Source organism: Geotrypetes seraphini, chromosome 11 (genome assembly GCF_902459505.1).
Source record: "Geotrypetes seraphini chromosome 11, aGeoSer1.1, whole genome shotgun sequence".
In the NCBI taxonomy this organism is placed as follows: Eukaryota; Metazoa; Chordata; class Amphibia; order Gymnophiona; family Dermophiidae; genus Geotrypetes; species Geotrypetes seraphini.
In genome coordinates this window covers 138,953,638-138,972,325 of record NC_047094.1, presented here as the reverse complement: position 1 = coordinate 138,972,325, position 18,688 = coordinate 138,953,638, and the positions used below count along the sequence as shown (strand labels likewise).

The 18,688-nt window shown below is 39.9% G+C and overlaps 1 protein-coding gene across 4 annotated transcripts in view; it reads left to right on the top strand.

Annotated features, from left to right (window-relative positions):
• Window positions 1-8,174, top strand: part of RBL1 (RB transcriptional corepressor like 1) — a 190,909-nt gene extending 182,735 nt beyond the window's left edge. For all 4 annotated transcript variants that reach the window (XM_033963280.1, XM_033963282.1, XM_033963283.1 and 1 more), the window contains one exon: window positions 749-8,174. In XM_033963280.1, the coding sequence (XP_033819171.1) occupies window positions 749-919 (171 nt within the window). In that variant the 3' untranslated portion in view covers window positions 920-8,174. The remainder of the gene's footprint in view (window positions 1-748) is intronic.
• Window positions 8,175-18,688: the final 10,514 nt, after the last annotated feature.

Genomic DNA, 18,688 nt, shown 5'->3' with positions numbered 1-18,688 from the left:
CATCCAGTCTTCCCAACCATACATGCTCCATAAATTAATTTAGTTTAAATGGTACTTTTTCTTAGATATTTCTGGGCTAGAAACCAGAGCCCTGCCCAGTAGTGTGCTTAGGTTCCATCTACTGGAGTCTCCATCAAAGCTCACTCCAGCCCATCTTAACCATCCCAGCCATCGAAACCCTCTCCAACCCATCCTCAACTGAATGTCCATATATAGGACACAGGCTGTGCAAGCCTGCCAAGTACTGGCCTTAGTTCCTTCAGTATACCAGGGGTGTCAAAGTCCCTTCTCGAGGGCCACAATGAATATGCATAAAATCTGTTAGCATACAATGAAAGCAGTGCAAGCAAATAGATCTCATGCATATTCATCGGGGGAAATCCTGAAAACCCGACTGGATTGCGGCCCTCGAGGAGGGACTTTGACACCCCTGGTGTATACCCATTATTTTCTGATTAGAGAAAGCATAGTAAAGAAAGCTAGCTGCTCAAAACAGAATGAACTGTTGCATGCTATAAGTCTTGTGCCCATCTGATGATCCTCTGTTATCAGTTGGTAACCAGATTGTTCCATTGTAGTAGTCTCAGAGATAAATTTCTTTTACCAGGAGTTTTGTCCTTAGTAAATTATGAGTACCTTGATATGCAGGATTTGGACTTGGGCACCTTTGTCTTCATTAACTTTTCAGAAATCTGGAACTTTAATGTTTACGTAAGTATAATTGCCTTTTACTTTTTTGTCTGTGCAGAGTCTGAAAGATATCAACAACATGATTAAACAGGGTGATCAACGGAGTAAGAAGCGAGCATTAACAATAGACAGTGACTCTGAATCACCTGAAAAGCGACTTTGCCCAGAGAAAGATGATGTTTTGTTGAAGCGGCTACAGGATGTGGTCAGTGAAAGAGCCAACCATTAATCCTTCCTGTGTGCTTCATTACTGCAGTGCTGCCCAATTGTTTGTAAGACAAGATTACATATTTAAAATATTCCTGTGGTATGTTCCATTCCTGCAGAACTGCATAGAATGTATATGTCATATAGTCCTGTATTGTATATATTATCTACTAAATGAAAAAGAAAGGCATGGCTTGGAAGAGTGGTGGAAATCAAAGGAACTGAACAAAAAGGTGTTTTTAAATATGTTCTTGCTATGCTATTCTATTTGATTTTCACCACAGGTTCCCAACCATGTTCTGGGAGATCCCTAGCCAGTTGAGTTTTTGGATATCCACAATGGATATTCATAGGTAGACTTGGATGCAGTGGAGGAAGTGCATGCAGATCTTTCTCATGCATATTTATTGTAGATATCCTGAAAAACCACTCCAGGACAGGTTTGGGAAATGTTACATTAGTTCTGTATGTACTACAGCCAATCAATTTCATGACCTTATAATTCTAGTTCAGTTCTTGGTTTTTGTTTTTTTTTTGACAGCACCTCACTATTCTACTAGAGTAGGATTGGATTAAAATTTCTCAAGAGCCAAAGATTAAGTTAACAGAGAGCAAATTGCATGAATGAAGTACAAAAAGCTACATTTTAGCTCCCTTTGTTTTTTTTAAGCCTTATTTGGTTTAGGTGTTACGCTATAAAGAGGACATCTGACCTAGATATTTATCATTTGGAATTTTAGGGGTTTATCTGAGGCTGTGAGATTCTTTTCCCAGGGTTAGAAAAATGGGGGTTTATTGATGTGTTCATGTTACCAAAATTTTGGGGGGGCTTTTTAGTTGGATTGCATTCAATGACCCTGTAAGATACCAAGCGGATTTTAAGCCTGTGCACACACAGTCAGACACACTTGAAAGGTGCAACAAACTTTATTCACAAACTTGAGCCTTGTTATTTCACAGAGAAGGGCAAAATGTTCTCTTAGGTCAAATGTAAAGTCATTTAATACAACAATCTTTCTCTAGTCACTTCAACCCACTGCTAGGAAAGATCCAATTTCATAGCAGTCTTACCTTTAGCCTTTCACACTTAATATCAAGCCTTTAAATAAATAAGACTTCTCACCTACCTTGACAGTCTCTCTCATAACCACCTGACAGGCACTCTGCTTCCCAGAATCTTTCCTCAGCCCACAGCTAGGGAAGGTCTCTCTTGCTGGAGACCTCTTGTCTCTAGCCTCTCTCTGGAAAGACTTTTGCTCTGGAACATCTCTGACTGTCTCCACTCTAGAGCATATGAACCCCTTGTTGTCTGAGTCCCACCCCCTGACTTGGCATGATTATTCTACCTCCCCTAACTCTTAGCACCCCCTGCTGTCCAGTGTCAGTGAAGAAGTAACCTCTTGCTCCCTCACAGATCCAAAACCCAGTTTTACAACATCAGCTGTTTTCTTCTAGCATCAGCCTTTCTTTGTCCCAGCTCTATCCTCCTACCTAGGCCCAGGACAATGGGAGTTTGTCTCTTTCTCCCACAAATTTGTGCTGCTTCTCCAACTCTGCAAGAACAGGAAGTGCCAATTTTCACATTTTAAACTCTCTTCAAGAGTTTCAAGAGTTAAGGGGAAGCAAGAGAATGCAGCGGGAGCAAAGATAAAAGGCTTACTGGCTGCAAAAGAACACTGCCATGGCAGAGGTCCCTATGTCACCCACCTGCAATAGCAGATGCCAGTTGAGGAGGTTATCAGTTTTCAGGGTCCATTAGTTACAACTGATAAACTCAGTATCACCATCAAGGTTGTTCTCTAGATTGGTGGTGGTGGTGGGGGGTGGTGTGGGATTAAGCTTTGGTTATAACAAAGTTGGAAGCCCTAAGTGAACATACTAATCCCAGCATCATAGTGAGATAGTTGTGAGTATGAACAAATGACATTACAGAGTAAGTATTCTTGCCTTGCTGTGAGAATCAGTTCCCAGTACTGACTTGGTCACAAGGTGTTGCCAAAGTTCCGTCGGTCTTGAAATAAGTCTTGATTTAAAAAATATTTAAGACCAGACAGCTTTTGTACTCTTCTGTCCAGTGCAATAGTGTTGTCATATAGTTCTGGGCCATGAGATTTAAGTTCTTACTGCATCCTAATGGTTCTCTGAGGGCAAGCATAATATGCAGCCCTCCCAAATGAGTGATGAGAGCCAAATGGGCCTGTGTCATACACATGCAAAACAAAGCTTTTAGAACTTTCTAGAGCAGAACATATTACATTTGACTATCAAAAATTAGTATAATCTCAGTCACACAAGTGAGTTATGTCAACTAATGAAGCTAGTTACTTGGGACATTGGTTGGCCACTGTTGGAAACAGGTTGCTACGATTGATGGACCTTTGGTCTGTCCCAGTATGGCAATTCTTATGTTCTTATGCTTTCTCGGAGAAAAATCCGTATGTCACCTGCTTCTTAGCAGTCTGTACTTTTTACCCACTCTAGTGAACATAAAGCATGATATCTGCTCACTGAAGCCACACATGTCTCTTTTCCCAGCCTTACTTTCCTTGAGATTGAATTTGATTTGGCTTTTCACTGGGTCTGTAAAGAAACTAGAATTCAAGTGTGCCCCTTATGTAAAAGTAAAATAATAATAATAATAATAATTTTATTTTTGTATACCGCTATACCCAGGGAGTTCTAGGCGGTTCACAACAGTTAGATGAAATAAACACAATGCAGTTGAAATTGAAGAACATAACAAAGCAATCGTAAAGTCAAACTAGTTATAGGTTTATAATTAAGAGAGGGAAGGACTATATACAGTGCATACAGTAAGAGTCCATACAGTAAATGTCCATCTCAGGCATTCATAGCTGTAGGAAATACCTGGTTCCTTCCCCCAACATCTTGAATTGTCATGCAGACCTATAAGGTATGTGCTGAAAAAAGGGGATTTTGATTTAGTTCATGCTTTTTCAGTATGCCCCATATGTAAAAGTAAAAGTCCTTCTTAGAATCAGTCTGCAGTCTCAGTCTCAAGGTGGTAAGCCTGCGCAATCATAGAAACATAGAAGATGACGGCAGAAAAGGGCTACAGCCCATCAAGTCTGCCCACTCTGCTTACCCACCCCCTGTCTATGCCTAATGACCCAATTTTCTTATCTTGACCCTCGTAGGGATCCCACATGGGTATCCCATTTATTCTTAAAGTCTGGCACGCTGTCTGCCTCGATCCTGTTAGGCCTTTAGGTAGTGGCTGTTGGAAGGGATAGGAAGTGTCCTTTTCTGTCCTTTTTCTCATCTGGACAGAGGATGGGTCCCACGGGGATATGTCACATACGTTCAACTGAGTCCCTCCCCCTCCATGTTAGTGATGCATCAGCTGTACGCCTTGTCTGATGGCACTAGTTACAGCTTAAGAGAGCCAGTGAGGTCTGCTCCTTTAAACTGAATTTAAAAAAAAATTAAGCAAGCAGGCAGAGCCATTCAAGGTTAATGCCAGTCTGAAAGGAAGCTTTTCATTCATATTTTTTCCTTTAGCAAACTGGTTTTCACAATGAGCACTTCTCTGCCAAAGAAGTACACAGTGTGCGCCTGCCAAGGCCTCAATGATACTGGTGTGTGTTGCTTCTCGCAGCTGCACAAAGGTCAATCGTCATCAGAGTCTGCTTCGCAAGCCAGCAAGAGGGATTCCCTGGAAGTCGCAAGGGCAGAATCAGCCATGGGCAGCAGGGAGGCCCAGGGTTTCCTTACTGCCAACAGCTCTGGGGGTTCCCTGGCCGTTGCATCAGCCAGCGGTGTGGGGAGGCCCAGGGTTCCTTTACTGCCGCAGGCAGTAGGGATCTCCCTGCCGTCACGTCAGGGTTTTCTGAGGATTCCCTTATTACGGCTTTATCTTTTCAGACCTCGTCAGGATGTTTGACCTCAGGTGAACTTTTTTCAGCAGCTCTTCTATGGTGGGAAAAACTCTGCCATTTTGGTTGATTCTTCTGCTGAGCTCACACATAGACTGGAGAGACAGAAACAGGTCTTGCAGGCCTCTTTCTTGGTGGTGGAGTGTGATTCCCTTCCAGTCATGGGGTTTTCCCCAGATTTTGTGTTTTCTACCTACAAAGCTTACTGCATGCACTTAGCTGGTCTCTTGGCGCAGTCTGTGCTAGTGACTTCAGTGCCACAATCTAATCAAAGGAGTAAGTCTGGATCAGCCCCAGTGGACAATTCTCCTCACGGATGCCAGTCTTCTCGGCTGGGGAGCCCAGTATCTCAGTCATTCAGCTCAAGGCAGCTGGTCTCCAGAGGCAACCTCATGGTCTATCAACATTCTGGAGACCAGAGCCATTCAGGCAAGGCTGTTCAGGTTCTCTCTGACAGTGCCACAGCGGTGGTCTATGTCAATCACCAGGGAGGAGCCACGAGTCTGGTGGTACAGGAGACAGCTCTTCTCATGGAATGGGCAGAGACACACCTGCTCGACATTTCAGCGTCCCACAGAGCAGGAATGGAAAATGTCCAAGTAGATTTTCTCAGTCATGTGCTGGATCCCAGCAAGTGCCATCAGGGGATGGAGGCCTTCAATCTGATAGTGCAGCCGTGGGGTCGGCTGATAATGGATCTCATAGCCACTTGTTTCAACTCCAAGGCACAGAGATTTTTCAGTCAGCGCAGATTCTCAGGCCGAGAGGCTGGATGCTCTGGTGTAATGTTGGCCGACAGACAGACTGCTGTATGTCTTTCCTCTGGCCTCTGGTGGGCAGAGTAGTTCTTTGCGTTACACAGGCCACATGATTGTGGTGGCTCCGGATTGGCAGCGGTGCCAGTAGTATGGTGCTGTAGTTTATCTCCTTGTTGTGGAGCCTTTTCATTTGCCCCTGTCGAACACCCTTCTAACTCAGGGTCCCATTTCCATGTTTGATCCAAGTTCCTTTTGTCTTACGGCTTGACTCTTGAGGGGGAGCATTTAAGCAAGAAAGGTTATTCAGATAGGGTGGTCTCTTTTACGGTTTTGACTGTATTTAGCGTATCTTTGAGGACTGCTGTTCTGCGAGGGCAGTGATCCCCCTTCACACGTCGGTACCTTGCATTCTGGATTTTTTGCAGGATGGGCTTGAGAGAAACCTTGCCTGGTTCTCTTTGCGCATTCAGTTTGCGGGCTTGTGGCCCTTTAGGGGCCTTGCATTCACATGGCGGTTGTCTTCTCATTCTGAGGTGATCCATTTTTTTGAGGGCAGCAAAGTTGCTGCGTCTGCCAATATGGTCCTGTCAGTGCTGTTCCATCCTCCTTTTGAGCCTCTGAGTTCCCGCACATTGAAATACCTTACTTTGAAGGCGGTGTTTCTGGTGATTATTTTATCAGAGTTGCAGGCCTTCTATTGTTGGGAGGGGGGGTATTTCAAGCAGACGCAGTTGCATAAGTTGCATGTCTGCAAAGTTCTCTGGGCCTATATGAAAAGAACTCAGGAGTTGGATCATCTTTTTGGCCTACTAGCAAACAGTCATAAGGGAGATGTTTCTAAAGCTTCCATTGCATGCTGGATCAAGGAAACTATCACTTCAGAAGAAGCCAGTTCCTGATTTTCTTTCTACGAGAGGTCAGGTGGCATCTTGGGCAGAGAGTTCTCTTGTGCCCCCAGTGTAGCAGTCTGGTCTTCTCTGCATTCCTTTGTGTGTCACTACCAGGTTGACATCCAGGTGCATTGGGATGTTTTTGGTGAGTAAGTTCTTGTGGCCCTTCTGCGTTCCCACCCTTGATGGGTACTGCTTTGGTACAGCCCATCCATCTGTACTGGACTGGAGGGAAACTAAAGGAGGAGAAATTATGTCTTACCACTACTAATTTTCTTTTTTAGTCCCTCCAGACTGGGCACAGAACTCACCCAGTATTTTTCCTTGTGGATTGCCTGTTCCAGTCCTTTTCTAACAGTTGGCTTAGTATGGGGTATATTACACTGCTCCCTCTGTATTCGCGGTTTCTGCACTCACGGTTTCACTTATTCGCGATTTTTCACATGTTGACTCCGCCCCCCCCCAAAATTACATCATGATTAAAGTTCCTTTCTTTTTACTGTACCGAAAAAAAAGTTTAACGTTTACCAACATTCACTCTGAAAATCGCTGCTTCCATGCTTTCTCCCAACAAATGGATGCTTCAAATCTTTCACCCTGAAAATCGCTGCTTTCCAGCATGCACAGAGAAAAACACTGCTTCCCATCATCCATAGAGAGAAACTCTGCTTCCCAGTATACATGGAGAAAATCGCTATTACCCAGAAAATTGCTGCTTGCCTGATAAAAGCTGCTAAAAGCTTAGTGAATCGTTGCTTGCCTGCTAAAAGCCCTAAAAGCTTAGTGAAGTTATTTGTGGTTTTAATCACAAAACCGCTGGCTGTTACAAAAAATCGCAAATAACATATAAAACGTTATTCGCGGTTTTTCCATATTCGCAGCTATGTTCCACCTGCATCCATCGTGAATGCGGAGAGAGAAGTGTAGTTAGACCTATTTTTATAATAGTAACTCTCAAGCAACCAGAAACTATATTTATCTGGATCTATCAATCCCCATGAGTGCCGGTTAACTGAGAGTCTACTATAATACTGTACTCTTCTAACTTCATTTGGTACTACTGTTCATTAATTCAGGCTATGCTGTATCCAGCTTTAGTCCACAGATATATGCATACATAAAGAGGCACATAATGTAGAATTTCAATTCTTGAATGAGTAATATATTTTCTGCATGTTGTACAGCTGTCTTTTGCTGTCTGCAATTAGTTGCTAATGAAACTGAGGATTTGTTGCTGTGATATAGCTCCAGCCAACTTTTAGTCCCCCTATTCCATTACAATTTGACATTTCCTTTCATTTTTTTTTTTTAATTTGTCTTCTGGAGAACTTGACATTATATGTATGGTACTGTGTAGCATCTACACAGCCTATACCTGGTTCTGAGAAACACTGGTTTGAAATATTGTATATAGCGATTGTTTTCATTTCAGCATAATGGAAAACATGACTATCCTGGCTTTTGATAACAAAATTGTGTGAAGATTCTTATTCTTTGGAACAAAGTGTAACACAAATGATAATGGTAGCATTGTTTATTAAAAGTGTTCTATCAGGAAGGGAAAAAATCTTTTTATCTAGCACATGATTTTTGGTTTAATGGCTTATTACTCAATACAAGAATTTATTTTTTTAGAACAGAAAAGCTGATAAATATATTTGTTGTATGCATAAATTTGTATATACTCATATATAATAAATCTAATATTTTGGCTTTTAACATTCAAATTTGCATTATGTGTTTGTTTTATTTCCCACAGTTAATGACTAGCCTGATAAACTGTCCTTTTAGAGGTGGGTATTTTCAGTCCCAGGCTTGTAGGTATCCATCAGATGTGCAAGTCAGTTTTCAAAAAGGAACTACAAGGGGTTTCTCTTCAAAAATCTAATGGCAGGGCATTGCTGTGGGATTCTTTTTCCTTAAGATTTTATCAACTCGAGTGGCCAAAATATTTACTATATCACCCTAAACAATAATCCACTCAATCAGAAAAGTGCATATCTTGTTCTAATATTACTATATAATTTCCTCTTAGTTCAGGAAAAAGGCCTCAGAAAAGGAGCCTACGCACAGTCTTATCATAGACTACAATAGTCCGCGTAGTTTACAATGCTCCATGCTCCAGTCATCGGCCAAAAAATCTGAATGGAGCATTGTAAACTACACGGACTATTGTAGTCTATGATAAGACTGTGCCTAGGCTCCTTTTCTGAGGCCTTTTTCTTGAACTAAGAGGAAATTATATAGTAATATTAGAACAAGATATGCACTTTTCTGATTGAGTGGATTCTTTTTCCTGCCTTCACTATCAGAGTAAAGTAGGTGAGGTAAAGAACATGGAATTTCAGAATGAAATCTACCCAGGCACTTTATGGGGCTCATCCTAACTCCACTCACATTACCACCCTTTTCCCCTGCATTACAGTAGGGACAAGTTTCAGGTGTTTTTTTTCCGTTCATCACAGAAACCGTCTGAAAAATAGCACAAATACATCAATTTAAGCAGAAGCCCTTTGAACAGCTTCTTAAGCGACCCTCCAGACTGGCACAGAAAGGTGATTTTATGCTCCTCTGCCAGCAGGTGGAAATTGAGAACCCACTGAATTCTAGCAAGTGGACTTTGTAGTCCCCCCTCAGGATCAGTCTGTTCTGTCTCCAGTAGATGGTGGTGGTAACCTGTGCACTCCTGTTCCCTTTTTTGGGCCTTTATTTAGGGTCTGTTGGAGAGGATAGGTGGTGGCCTTTCTGGCCTTTACTTGTCCAGAAAGAGCTTGAGTCCTGTTAAACCTTAGGTGTCATGTACTTGGGCGGCCAAGTCTCTACCCAACTTTTATTTAGAGGTACCTCAACTATACTTTGGCTGAGGGCACTAATCACAGCTTGGAGAGCCAGTGTGGTCTGCTCCTTTAAAAATTGAAGTTTAAAAAAAAAAATCCTGAGGCAGAGCCATTGTTGGGTTGTTTGTTTGTTTGTTTTTTTGTTAGTACCGATCTAAAGGGAAGAATTTTCATTCATAACTTTTCTCCCTTCTAGCTAAATAGCATCTGAATTGAGCCTGCCTCATGGTTCACAATGAGCGCTTCTCAGCCTAAGAAGTGCTCAGTGTGTTCCCACTGAGATTTCAATGAAGCCAGCGTTTGTTGCTTTTGCTCGAGGCTGCCTGAGGGAAACCTGCGTCAGGCTTGGCTTCATGTGCTGGCAAGAGGGATTCCCCAGTGGCCACAAAGGGGGCATCATCCATCAGCGGCAAGGAGGCCTGCGGTTCCCTAACCACTAAAGACACTGGGGCTTCCCCAGGTGTTGTGGCTGCCAGCAATAGGGAGGCTAGGGGTTCCTTTTCTGCCACAAGCACTGTGAATTCCCTTTTCATCACATCAACTTTATCTTTTCAGGCCTCTTCAGTGAATTCAACCTCGGGGGGGGGGGGGGGGTGGAGGGGAGCCTTTTTCAGTGGAGTTTTCTTTTTGAGCGGGGAAACTCTGAATGCCCACCTAGATTAGAGAGGCAGAACAGGTTGTGCAGACCTCTTCCTTTGCAGTTGAGCGTGATTCTATCCTGCCTGTGGGGACTTTCTGCTGGCTATGTACAAAGTGTACTGCATATGGCTGGTGATCCTGTGACTTCCCCAGTGGTCTCAGCTTTGTTTGGGGGTCTCTTTCTTTGATTCCAGGCCTCCCTCCACCCCCAGCGTCTTTCATGGGATGACGTGGCTTTTCTGGATGACGATGAGGCTGAAGATCTGGGTCAGATGACATGGGTAGCTAACTGGGTGTTTGAACTGCCCATGGAGGAGGACACTTCAGCTGTGTGCATTTGTCACCAGGAAGAGGTGTATGAGCTCATCCTTTATGTGTGCCTGTTCTTTCAGTCCATTTGTTAGGATCAGTCTGACAAATAGCCAAGCAAGAACTTTACTAAATGGGACTGCACAGCCCACTTGTACTACTGCTAGAATTCAATGTGTTCTGGGAATGGATGTCTCAGAGCTATGTGGCCAAGGAGAATCTATTGGAGATTTCTTCTGCAGATTTCTCCTCTTTTCAACAGGTCCAAGACAGCTGGGATCTACTTCATCAATATTTGTTTTCATACTTCCAACTCTAGCGCTACTGGGATGCTGAACGCCGGGGGCCTGAGGGGGCCTGGGTTAAGGGGCAGTTGGATACTGACCGTCTTCTCAGCCGCACTTAACACTTTCTCATACTAGTATAAACTGTTAAAAACCTCTATCCCTTTGTCGGTTAAAGTTACAATGGGAACAGGATCTTGGGCACAGTGTCTGAGCAGCAATTCCTGTTTGCAGACCTTATACTCCTTTACTAAGTCTGCTGACTTTCAAGAACTTCAGTATAAGGTCCTCCATAGAGCTTATTTTACCAGACAGCGAGGTGCATGCCTGGAACTTTGGGATAGTGATCTTTGTGTTAAGTGCAAATGTCTGCCTGGTACTTATATTCATTCTTTCCTTGAGTGCTCCAAACTGTCCATCTGGCAGGAGGTGCTTCTTCTTCTGGAACTGGTTGTGAGTCATACAGTCAACTGGGACTATGGGATTCTCCTACTGGGCTTTCAGGCTCCCCTTCAGGAACACAGCTTTACAGTTCCCCAATGCCGTTTCTTTTATGCCATTCTCCTAGTTAAAAAAATGATTTTGACTTACTGAATGTCAGAGGATGTGCCACCAGTACCCCAGTGGAAGCATAGACTCCGAGAGTTAGCTCAGTTTGGGATTCGGTCCTATACCTCTGGTGCATACTTGAGTGGGTTGGGGAGCTGTTCCCTTCGTCATCCTCTGCTCAATACTAGTTCTCTGCTGTGACTTGTAGTTTCTTTGGTTCCTGGGGAGGGGGGGGTCTGGGTTCCATGATGATGTGTGGTTGGAGGTGTGAGGAGTGTCTTAGGAGTATTTACAAAAATGGTGGCAGGGCACTCTTATTGTTCTTGATTCTTTCTGGTTCCCATTCTTTTTGGTATTAGCAACTGGCACAGTGCCCTGTTTTCTGCTATTGTCATAACGTAACTCTGGGTCTCTTGCATGGGAGGCTCTTTTTGCAGGACTCGCTGATAGTGTTGTCTATTTCCTGTATGTGGCTACTTTTGTATTTTTTCTGAGTTTGTGTTAAGAATGGTTGTGATCCTGTTCACTTTCAATAAATATATATATATATATATATATATATATATATATATATATATATATATATATATATATATATATATATATATAAAAAAGAATTGTGTGTTCACACTCTCCACCTGCTGGCAGAGAAGCGTAAACCCATCCGTCTATGCTGGTCTGGAAGGACTAAAAGAAAATTAGCAAGTTAAGACCTAATTTCTGGGGCGTAGCTTAGCGCGCACACAAGATGGAAGTGTGATCGCGACGCTTCTCTTACCTGGGCAACGGTTCATTATTTTAAAGATAGATTTTTTTTTTACTCATTTCGGCTTTAAAGTGTTGTGCGGTGTAAGATCATGGCATGTACGCAGCAATCTAATAATGAAACCGGAGGGGTTGCTAAACGTCAAAAGCAGGATCAAGTTACTCCGTCTAAGGTTCCTCTTCCGGGAGACGTAACGGAAGAGCTAAGTAAAGCCGAAGTTATGGGTGAATTGAGATATATTAAACAACTGTTACAAGAAAATGCTAATAATATGGCTGACATGAAAGAAGAAATTGTAAACATTCATCGTCAAATGGAAATATCAAACACAAGAACTACTGATTTGGAAGCAAAAATGGAAGTTTTAGAATGTGCTGAGAGGAGATGTAAAACTGACAGTTTGAGGATCACAGTTAAAAAATCAGCTGGAGGATTATGAGAATTGCGGTAGGAGAAAAAACGTTAAACTTTTTGGTTTAGCTGAAAATTTAGAAGGGGGTAATGCGATTCAATTTTTGGAGAATCTGCTGCCTAGACTGTTACAGTTGAATTTCAAACACCCCATTGAAATGGAGCGTGCACACCGGATTCCGATTAAACGGTCTGATAATCAAGGGAGACCAAGACCTTTAATTTTTAAGTTATTAAGATATCAACAGGTGATAGATATTTTAAATGCAGCCAAAAATGACAAGAATTTAAATTATAAAGGGTCCAAAATATGGTTTTTTGCCAGATTTTGCCAAAAACACAGCAAATATAAGGAAACAATTCCTTGATATGAGACCTAAATTAAAAGAAAACGGATACAAGTATGGTCTTTATTATCCTGCTAAAATGAGAATTTCTAGCGGAGACAAGTCCTTATTTTTTTGATGATCCTGAGAAATTAAGACTTTCTCTCAAAATCGGAGCCCATGTCCTTTTAAAGAACTAAGGGCTGTATTAACTTTTGAGCTGTACAGTAGCATCAATTGAAGAATTGTTTTGAAAAATGTTTTAGATAACTGTTAGTGAATATATTTTATGATGCTAAAAGTCTTCTTCTGTAAATATAATACTTGAAAATACTCATGGATAATAAAAATGACATCATATTTATATATAAAATACTAGGCTGGAGAGCTGCAGCTAAATAATCTCTATAGATTTTTCTTATCGCTTACCAATGTGACTGGACATAAGAGCTGTTATGGAATAGGTGGAAGTTTTATTGCAAAAGAAAAGAAAAGAATGAAGGATAAAGGGAAAGGAGCTTTACCAGAGACAGACTAGTTCATCCTGGAAAAATGGAAGTAGACAGTAGTGGAGTAGCAGGAAGATGTGAACAAGATAAGAATGATCACAGTACTGCATAGGCGCAAGAACAGTGAATGATTGTCTGCTGGTAGTATCCAGAGTAGCAATGATGCCTATGCTTCGCTTTATTCTCAGTTAAGGAAGACTAAAAGAAGAAATATAGCTTGAACTGTGTCCTGTTGCTGTTTCCTGATTAAGCTTTTCTGTGTAAGAAAGGAGGAAAATGTCTTTAAAGAATAGGAAACGAAGCTGCATTGGGTGGAAGTGCTCCTGTTTCAGTAGCATGGCATGAACAGAGTCAGAAGAAACTGCAGGGAGAGGTGGAGAAATACAAATAGTTACAGAAAGATTTTAGTAAGTGTATGACAGCCTGACAAAAACTTGAAGTTCAGCTCACTGAGAGCAATATTGTGAAAGAGGAACTGGACTTTTTGGATGCTTCCAGCAAAGTCTTTGAGTTGATCGGGTCTGTGCTGGTGTCTCAGGACTTGGAACATGAGAAAATGTCAGGATTACAATGCTGGGGAAATAAAGCAAGGTCGTCCAGATCTAACAGTACTGTGAAAGTATAGCATAGGAATATGTTTTAAAATATACTATGTCTGTGTTAAATACGATTGCACAGGGTGTGATCAAGAGGTTGGGACACTTCAGATCGTTAAGGAGTCCTAGCTTCCATTTTGTTGTGATAGACAAGAGATTTGAGTTATTATACCTTATAATATTTTATTATTGGTTATGAATTACAATAATATATAGCATATTTATTATCATCAGTGATTATTTGTTTATTTTAAATAATAATTAATGTATTTTATCTAATTGTACATTTTTGGATGAAATGTTTGGAATGTATGGTGTATGGATGTTATTTTAAAATTAAGGTGTGGATGTTTTATTTTAAGGATGAAAGTAGTTTGATTGGAGGTAATTTAATGTGTTGGTATATTTAATATCTTATTTATGTAAATATTTATATTTATATATATTTGTATTATTTTAAGGTCATGTGAATATATCATTTTTATTATATATAATCAAAAATATTGAAATAGAGTGTTTAATTTATTGGGAATATTGGGAATAAATTTTAAAATATGCATATGGATAAGAATGATAAATTTGGGGAATATAAAATGTTATTTTTGAAATGGTAGAAATAAGTATTGATAGGATATTAATTATTAATTTTTTAATAAGTATATCAATTAATTATGAATTCTATTAGGAATGTAAAATTAAGTTTATGAAATGAAACATTGATTTAGGTTAATATTTAGTTTATTGGACAGATGAGTAAATTTGATCTATTCTTTAATGAAAAGATAGATGTAAGTAAAATATAGTTTGCCTAGAGTGGGAGGGGTTTTGAGGTTACTATTCCAATGTGTGTTTTATAGGCAGTCGTTATATTGGGGGGGTTTGGGAGGAAAGAGGGAAGAGGGTGGAATTTCTGTGTTGTTTGGGTATGGTTGTGATAAAGATTATTAAATCTTGTGGTTTACAGAGAGGGAGGGGGAATAAGGGATTATTGAGTGTGCTAAATTGGGAATTTTTTCACATTTTAGAATTGGAAATAGGGAGGATGGTGTCTATATTCATGATTCAAAATTTCTTTTATTTGTTTGATTTGGTTTACTCATTATGTTTATTCATCATGATGTCTTTTAAGGTTTTTTCTATTAATGTCAATGGCCTTAATCATATGATCAAAAGGAAAAAAGTATTGTCATTTAAAAAAAAAAACCCAGAATGCGGATGTTTATTATATACAAGAGACTCACCTAAATTTGATTGAATCACAGAAACTGGAAGGTGGGTGGGTGAAGAAATGTTTTTCTGCTCCGGCTATAGGTAAAAAAGCAGGGGTAGCAATTCTCATCAATAAAAAATGTAAGGCTAATTTTAAGTTAGTAAATTCAGATCCAAATGGTAGATGGTTACACGTAGATATGAGCCTGGGAAATAATACCCTGACGTTGTTTAATATATATGCCCCTAATTCAAATCAACAAGACTTTTTTAAAACTTTACAGAGGATATTACTGCCACTGGCTACTTCTAATTTAGTAGTGGCTGGAGATTTCAATGCTGTAATGGATCCTTTAATGGATAAAAAACCAAGTAAAAATATAAAATCTTTAGGGTTAGATAATTTGGTTCAGTCATGCGATTTAAAAGATATATGGCGTATTCTTCATTTTAATGAGCAGGAATTTTCATTTTGTTCACAGGTTCATAAGTCTTTTTCAAGAATTGATTATCAAAACCCTACTTTTCAAAAAATTTATCCAGATATCTTACCCCAACCCTTCCCCCTCCTCCTAGATAAATTCTCCCCCAATACCTCCACTTAAATAATCTCTTCCTCCCCAAAACACCAACCAAGTATTCAGATCCCTGAAATATAATGTAATCTTATTTGTACTCTAACTGTAATCTATTTGTTATATCATACAGTAACGTACAGTCAATTTAATATCCAATTTGCAAGTTCTTCTGGAATTAATCCAGGTACCTCTCCTCCCTTGTAACCAAAAAACAAACAAACCCAAAACTGTTGTAACTTCACTGGAAATGTCCAGTTAGCTCTTTTGTAATCCGCCTTGAACTGCAAGGTATAGGCAGAATAGAAGTCCCTAATGTAATGTAATGTAATGTAATATCGAATCATGCAGGAATATGGATTGAATTACAATTAGATCAACCAGAGAATTGTAGACCTCTATGGAAATTTGATAATGCATTGCTTATGGATGACATTCTTGATGGATTTTAAAATACAAATTAGTGAATTTTTTTCAATTCAATTTATCAGAGGATATATCCATGGAAAATTTATGGGATGCTTTTAAGGCTACTATGAGAGGTTTTATTATTTCATATTCTGCTTATATTAGAAAACAGCTTAAAATTCAATTTTTGGACTTAGAAAAAGAAATTAAATTATTAGAATCTAAATTAATAAATAAATGGGAACAAGATACATTGCAAGCTCTTTTAAAAGCAAAAGGTAAATATAATGAACTACTTCAAAAATGATAAGGAAAGATTTGTTTTCCAAACAAACAGTGTATTATGGAAATACTAATAAGGCGGGAAGATTATTGGCAAATTACCTTAAAGAAAAGAAGAAATAATATTAATGCAATAAAGGATGATAAAGGAATTATAAATAATCAAATTGGACAAATATTAAAACAGTTTCTAAATTTTTATAAAGGCCTGTATTCTTCTGAACCTTATATAGAGAGGGAAAAGGATGGATTAGATTTTTTAGATTTAATTATTGGACCAAAGGTTCCTGATCATATAAAACGGAGTTTAGATGAGCCTATATCTCTAAAAGAGTTAGAAACAGCGTTGAAATCTCTTAGAGTTAAGAACATAAGAAGTTGCCTCCGCTGAGGCAGACCATAGGTCCATCCTGCCCAGCGGTCCGCTCCCGCGGCGGCCCATCAGGCCCATTGCCTGAGTAGTGGTCTATACCTATCTATACCCTTCAATCCCTTTTTCTTCTAGGAATCTATCCAAACCTTCTTTGAAACCATTTAATGTTTTTTTGTCTACAACAGCCTCTGGAAGCGCGTTCCATGTATCCACCACCCTCTGAGTGAAAAAGAACTTCCTAGCGTTTGTTCTAAACCTGTCCCCTTTTAATTTCTCCGAGTGCCCCCTCGTACTTGTGGTGCCCCTTAAATTGAAAAATCTGTCTCTGTCTACTTTTTCTATGCCCTTCAGGATCTTGAAGGTTTCTATCATGTCTCCTCTAAGTCTCCGCTTTTCCAGTGAGAAAAGTCCCAACTGCTTCAATCTGTCGGTATATGGGAGATTTTCCATTCCCTTTATCAGTTTAGTTGCTCTTCTTTGTACTCCTTCAAGTACTGCCATGTCCTTCTTGAGGTACGGCGACCAGTACTGGACACAGTACTCCAGATGCGGCCTCACCATTGCACGATACAGCGGCATGATGACTTCCTTTGTCCTGGTCGTAATACCCTTTTTAATGATACCCAACATTCTGTTTGCTTTCTTTGAGGCTGTGGCGCACTGCGCCGATGCCTTCAGTGTTGCGTCTACCATCACTCCCAGGTCTCTCCAGGTTACTGACTCCTAGCGGTGTTCCCCCCATTCTGTACGTGAACATCGGGTTCTTTTTCCCCACGTGCATGACCTGGCATTTTCCTATGTTGAAGCTCATTTGCCATTTTTCGGCCCACTTTTCCAGCTACGTTAGATCCTTTTGGAGATCTTTGCAGTCTTCCCTGGTTTGAGCCCTGCTGTATAGTTTGGTGTCATCTGCAAATTTAATGACCTCACACTTGGTTCCCGCCTCTAGATCGTTTATGTAGATATTGAACAGGAGTGGTCCTAGCACCGACCCCTGTGGAACTCCGCTCGTGACCCCTTTCCAGCCTGAGTAATGGCCCTTTACACCAACCCTCTGCTTCCTGTTTGCCAGCCAGTTTTTGATCCATTGGTGGATCTGCTCCAGGTGGTGATGGTTTTACGGTAGAATTTTATAAATCATTCCAAAATATCCTTTCACCTCATTTATTAAAATTATATCAATCACAACTTATTAATGGTTATATTAAGGGTACTATGGCTGAATCATTAGTAATTGTTTTACCCAAGCCAAATAGAGATCCTACTTTGGTTTCGAACTACAGGCCTATTTCTTTAATAAATGTGGATGGTAAACTTTCGGCTAAGATTTTGGCTTTACGATTATCAAAGGCTCTCCCTTATATTATTGATATGCACCAAACTGGTTTTGTAGCTAAAAGACATTACTCTAGTAACTCTAGATTAGCATTGCATATGTTAAATTTATCCAAAAATTTGGCTGATCCAGCTTTTGCAGTTTCTTTTGATAGGGTAGAATGGAGTTTTATGTATCAAGCTCTAGATTGGTTTGGTATAGGTTCTGGATTTATACAAATAATTAAAACATTGTATAGCTTCCCTGTTGCGAGATTAAACATTAATAATATGTTATCTGAGCGTTTTCAGTTGCGGAGGGGAGTTAGACAAGGTTGTCCTTTATCTCCTTTGCTCTTTGATAATTTTTTTTTTTTTTTTTTTTTAATCTTTATTCCTTTTTATTTCTCTCAACAAGTGTACAATATTATTACAATTAATTCACATAACTCACTTGACATTCTTACACAATATTATTATACATGTTTTAATTCCCCCCATCCACCTCCCATCCCTTCCCATATCAATAAAATAATCTATCCAAACATATACATACTTAGACATCCCTCTTCCTTAATACAATTAATCATACTTTAACCTATCCCTCCCCCCACCCTTTCTTCCTCAAACTCATTTTTCATTTTATTTCCAATAATTTTACCCCCTTTCCTTTTCTATTCATACATATATACCATGTTTCTTATATCCATTAATCAGTTGAAATATACCGCTATTTAATTGGATTATCCTATCCCCCCCACCCACCCCCATTTCTACAAATTATCCCCTAAGGAAAAAGAATAAACCTTAATCATTATAATATTCAATTAATGGCCTCCACACCTCCTGAAACCTTTTAA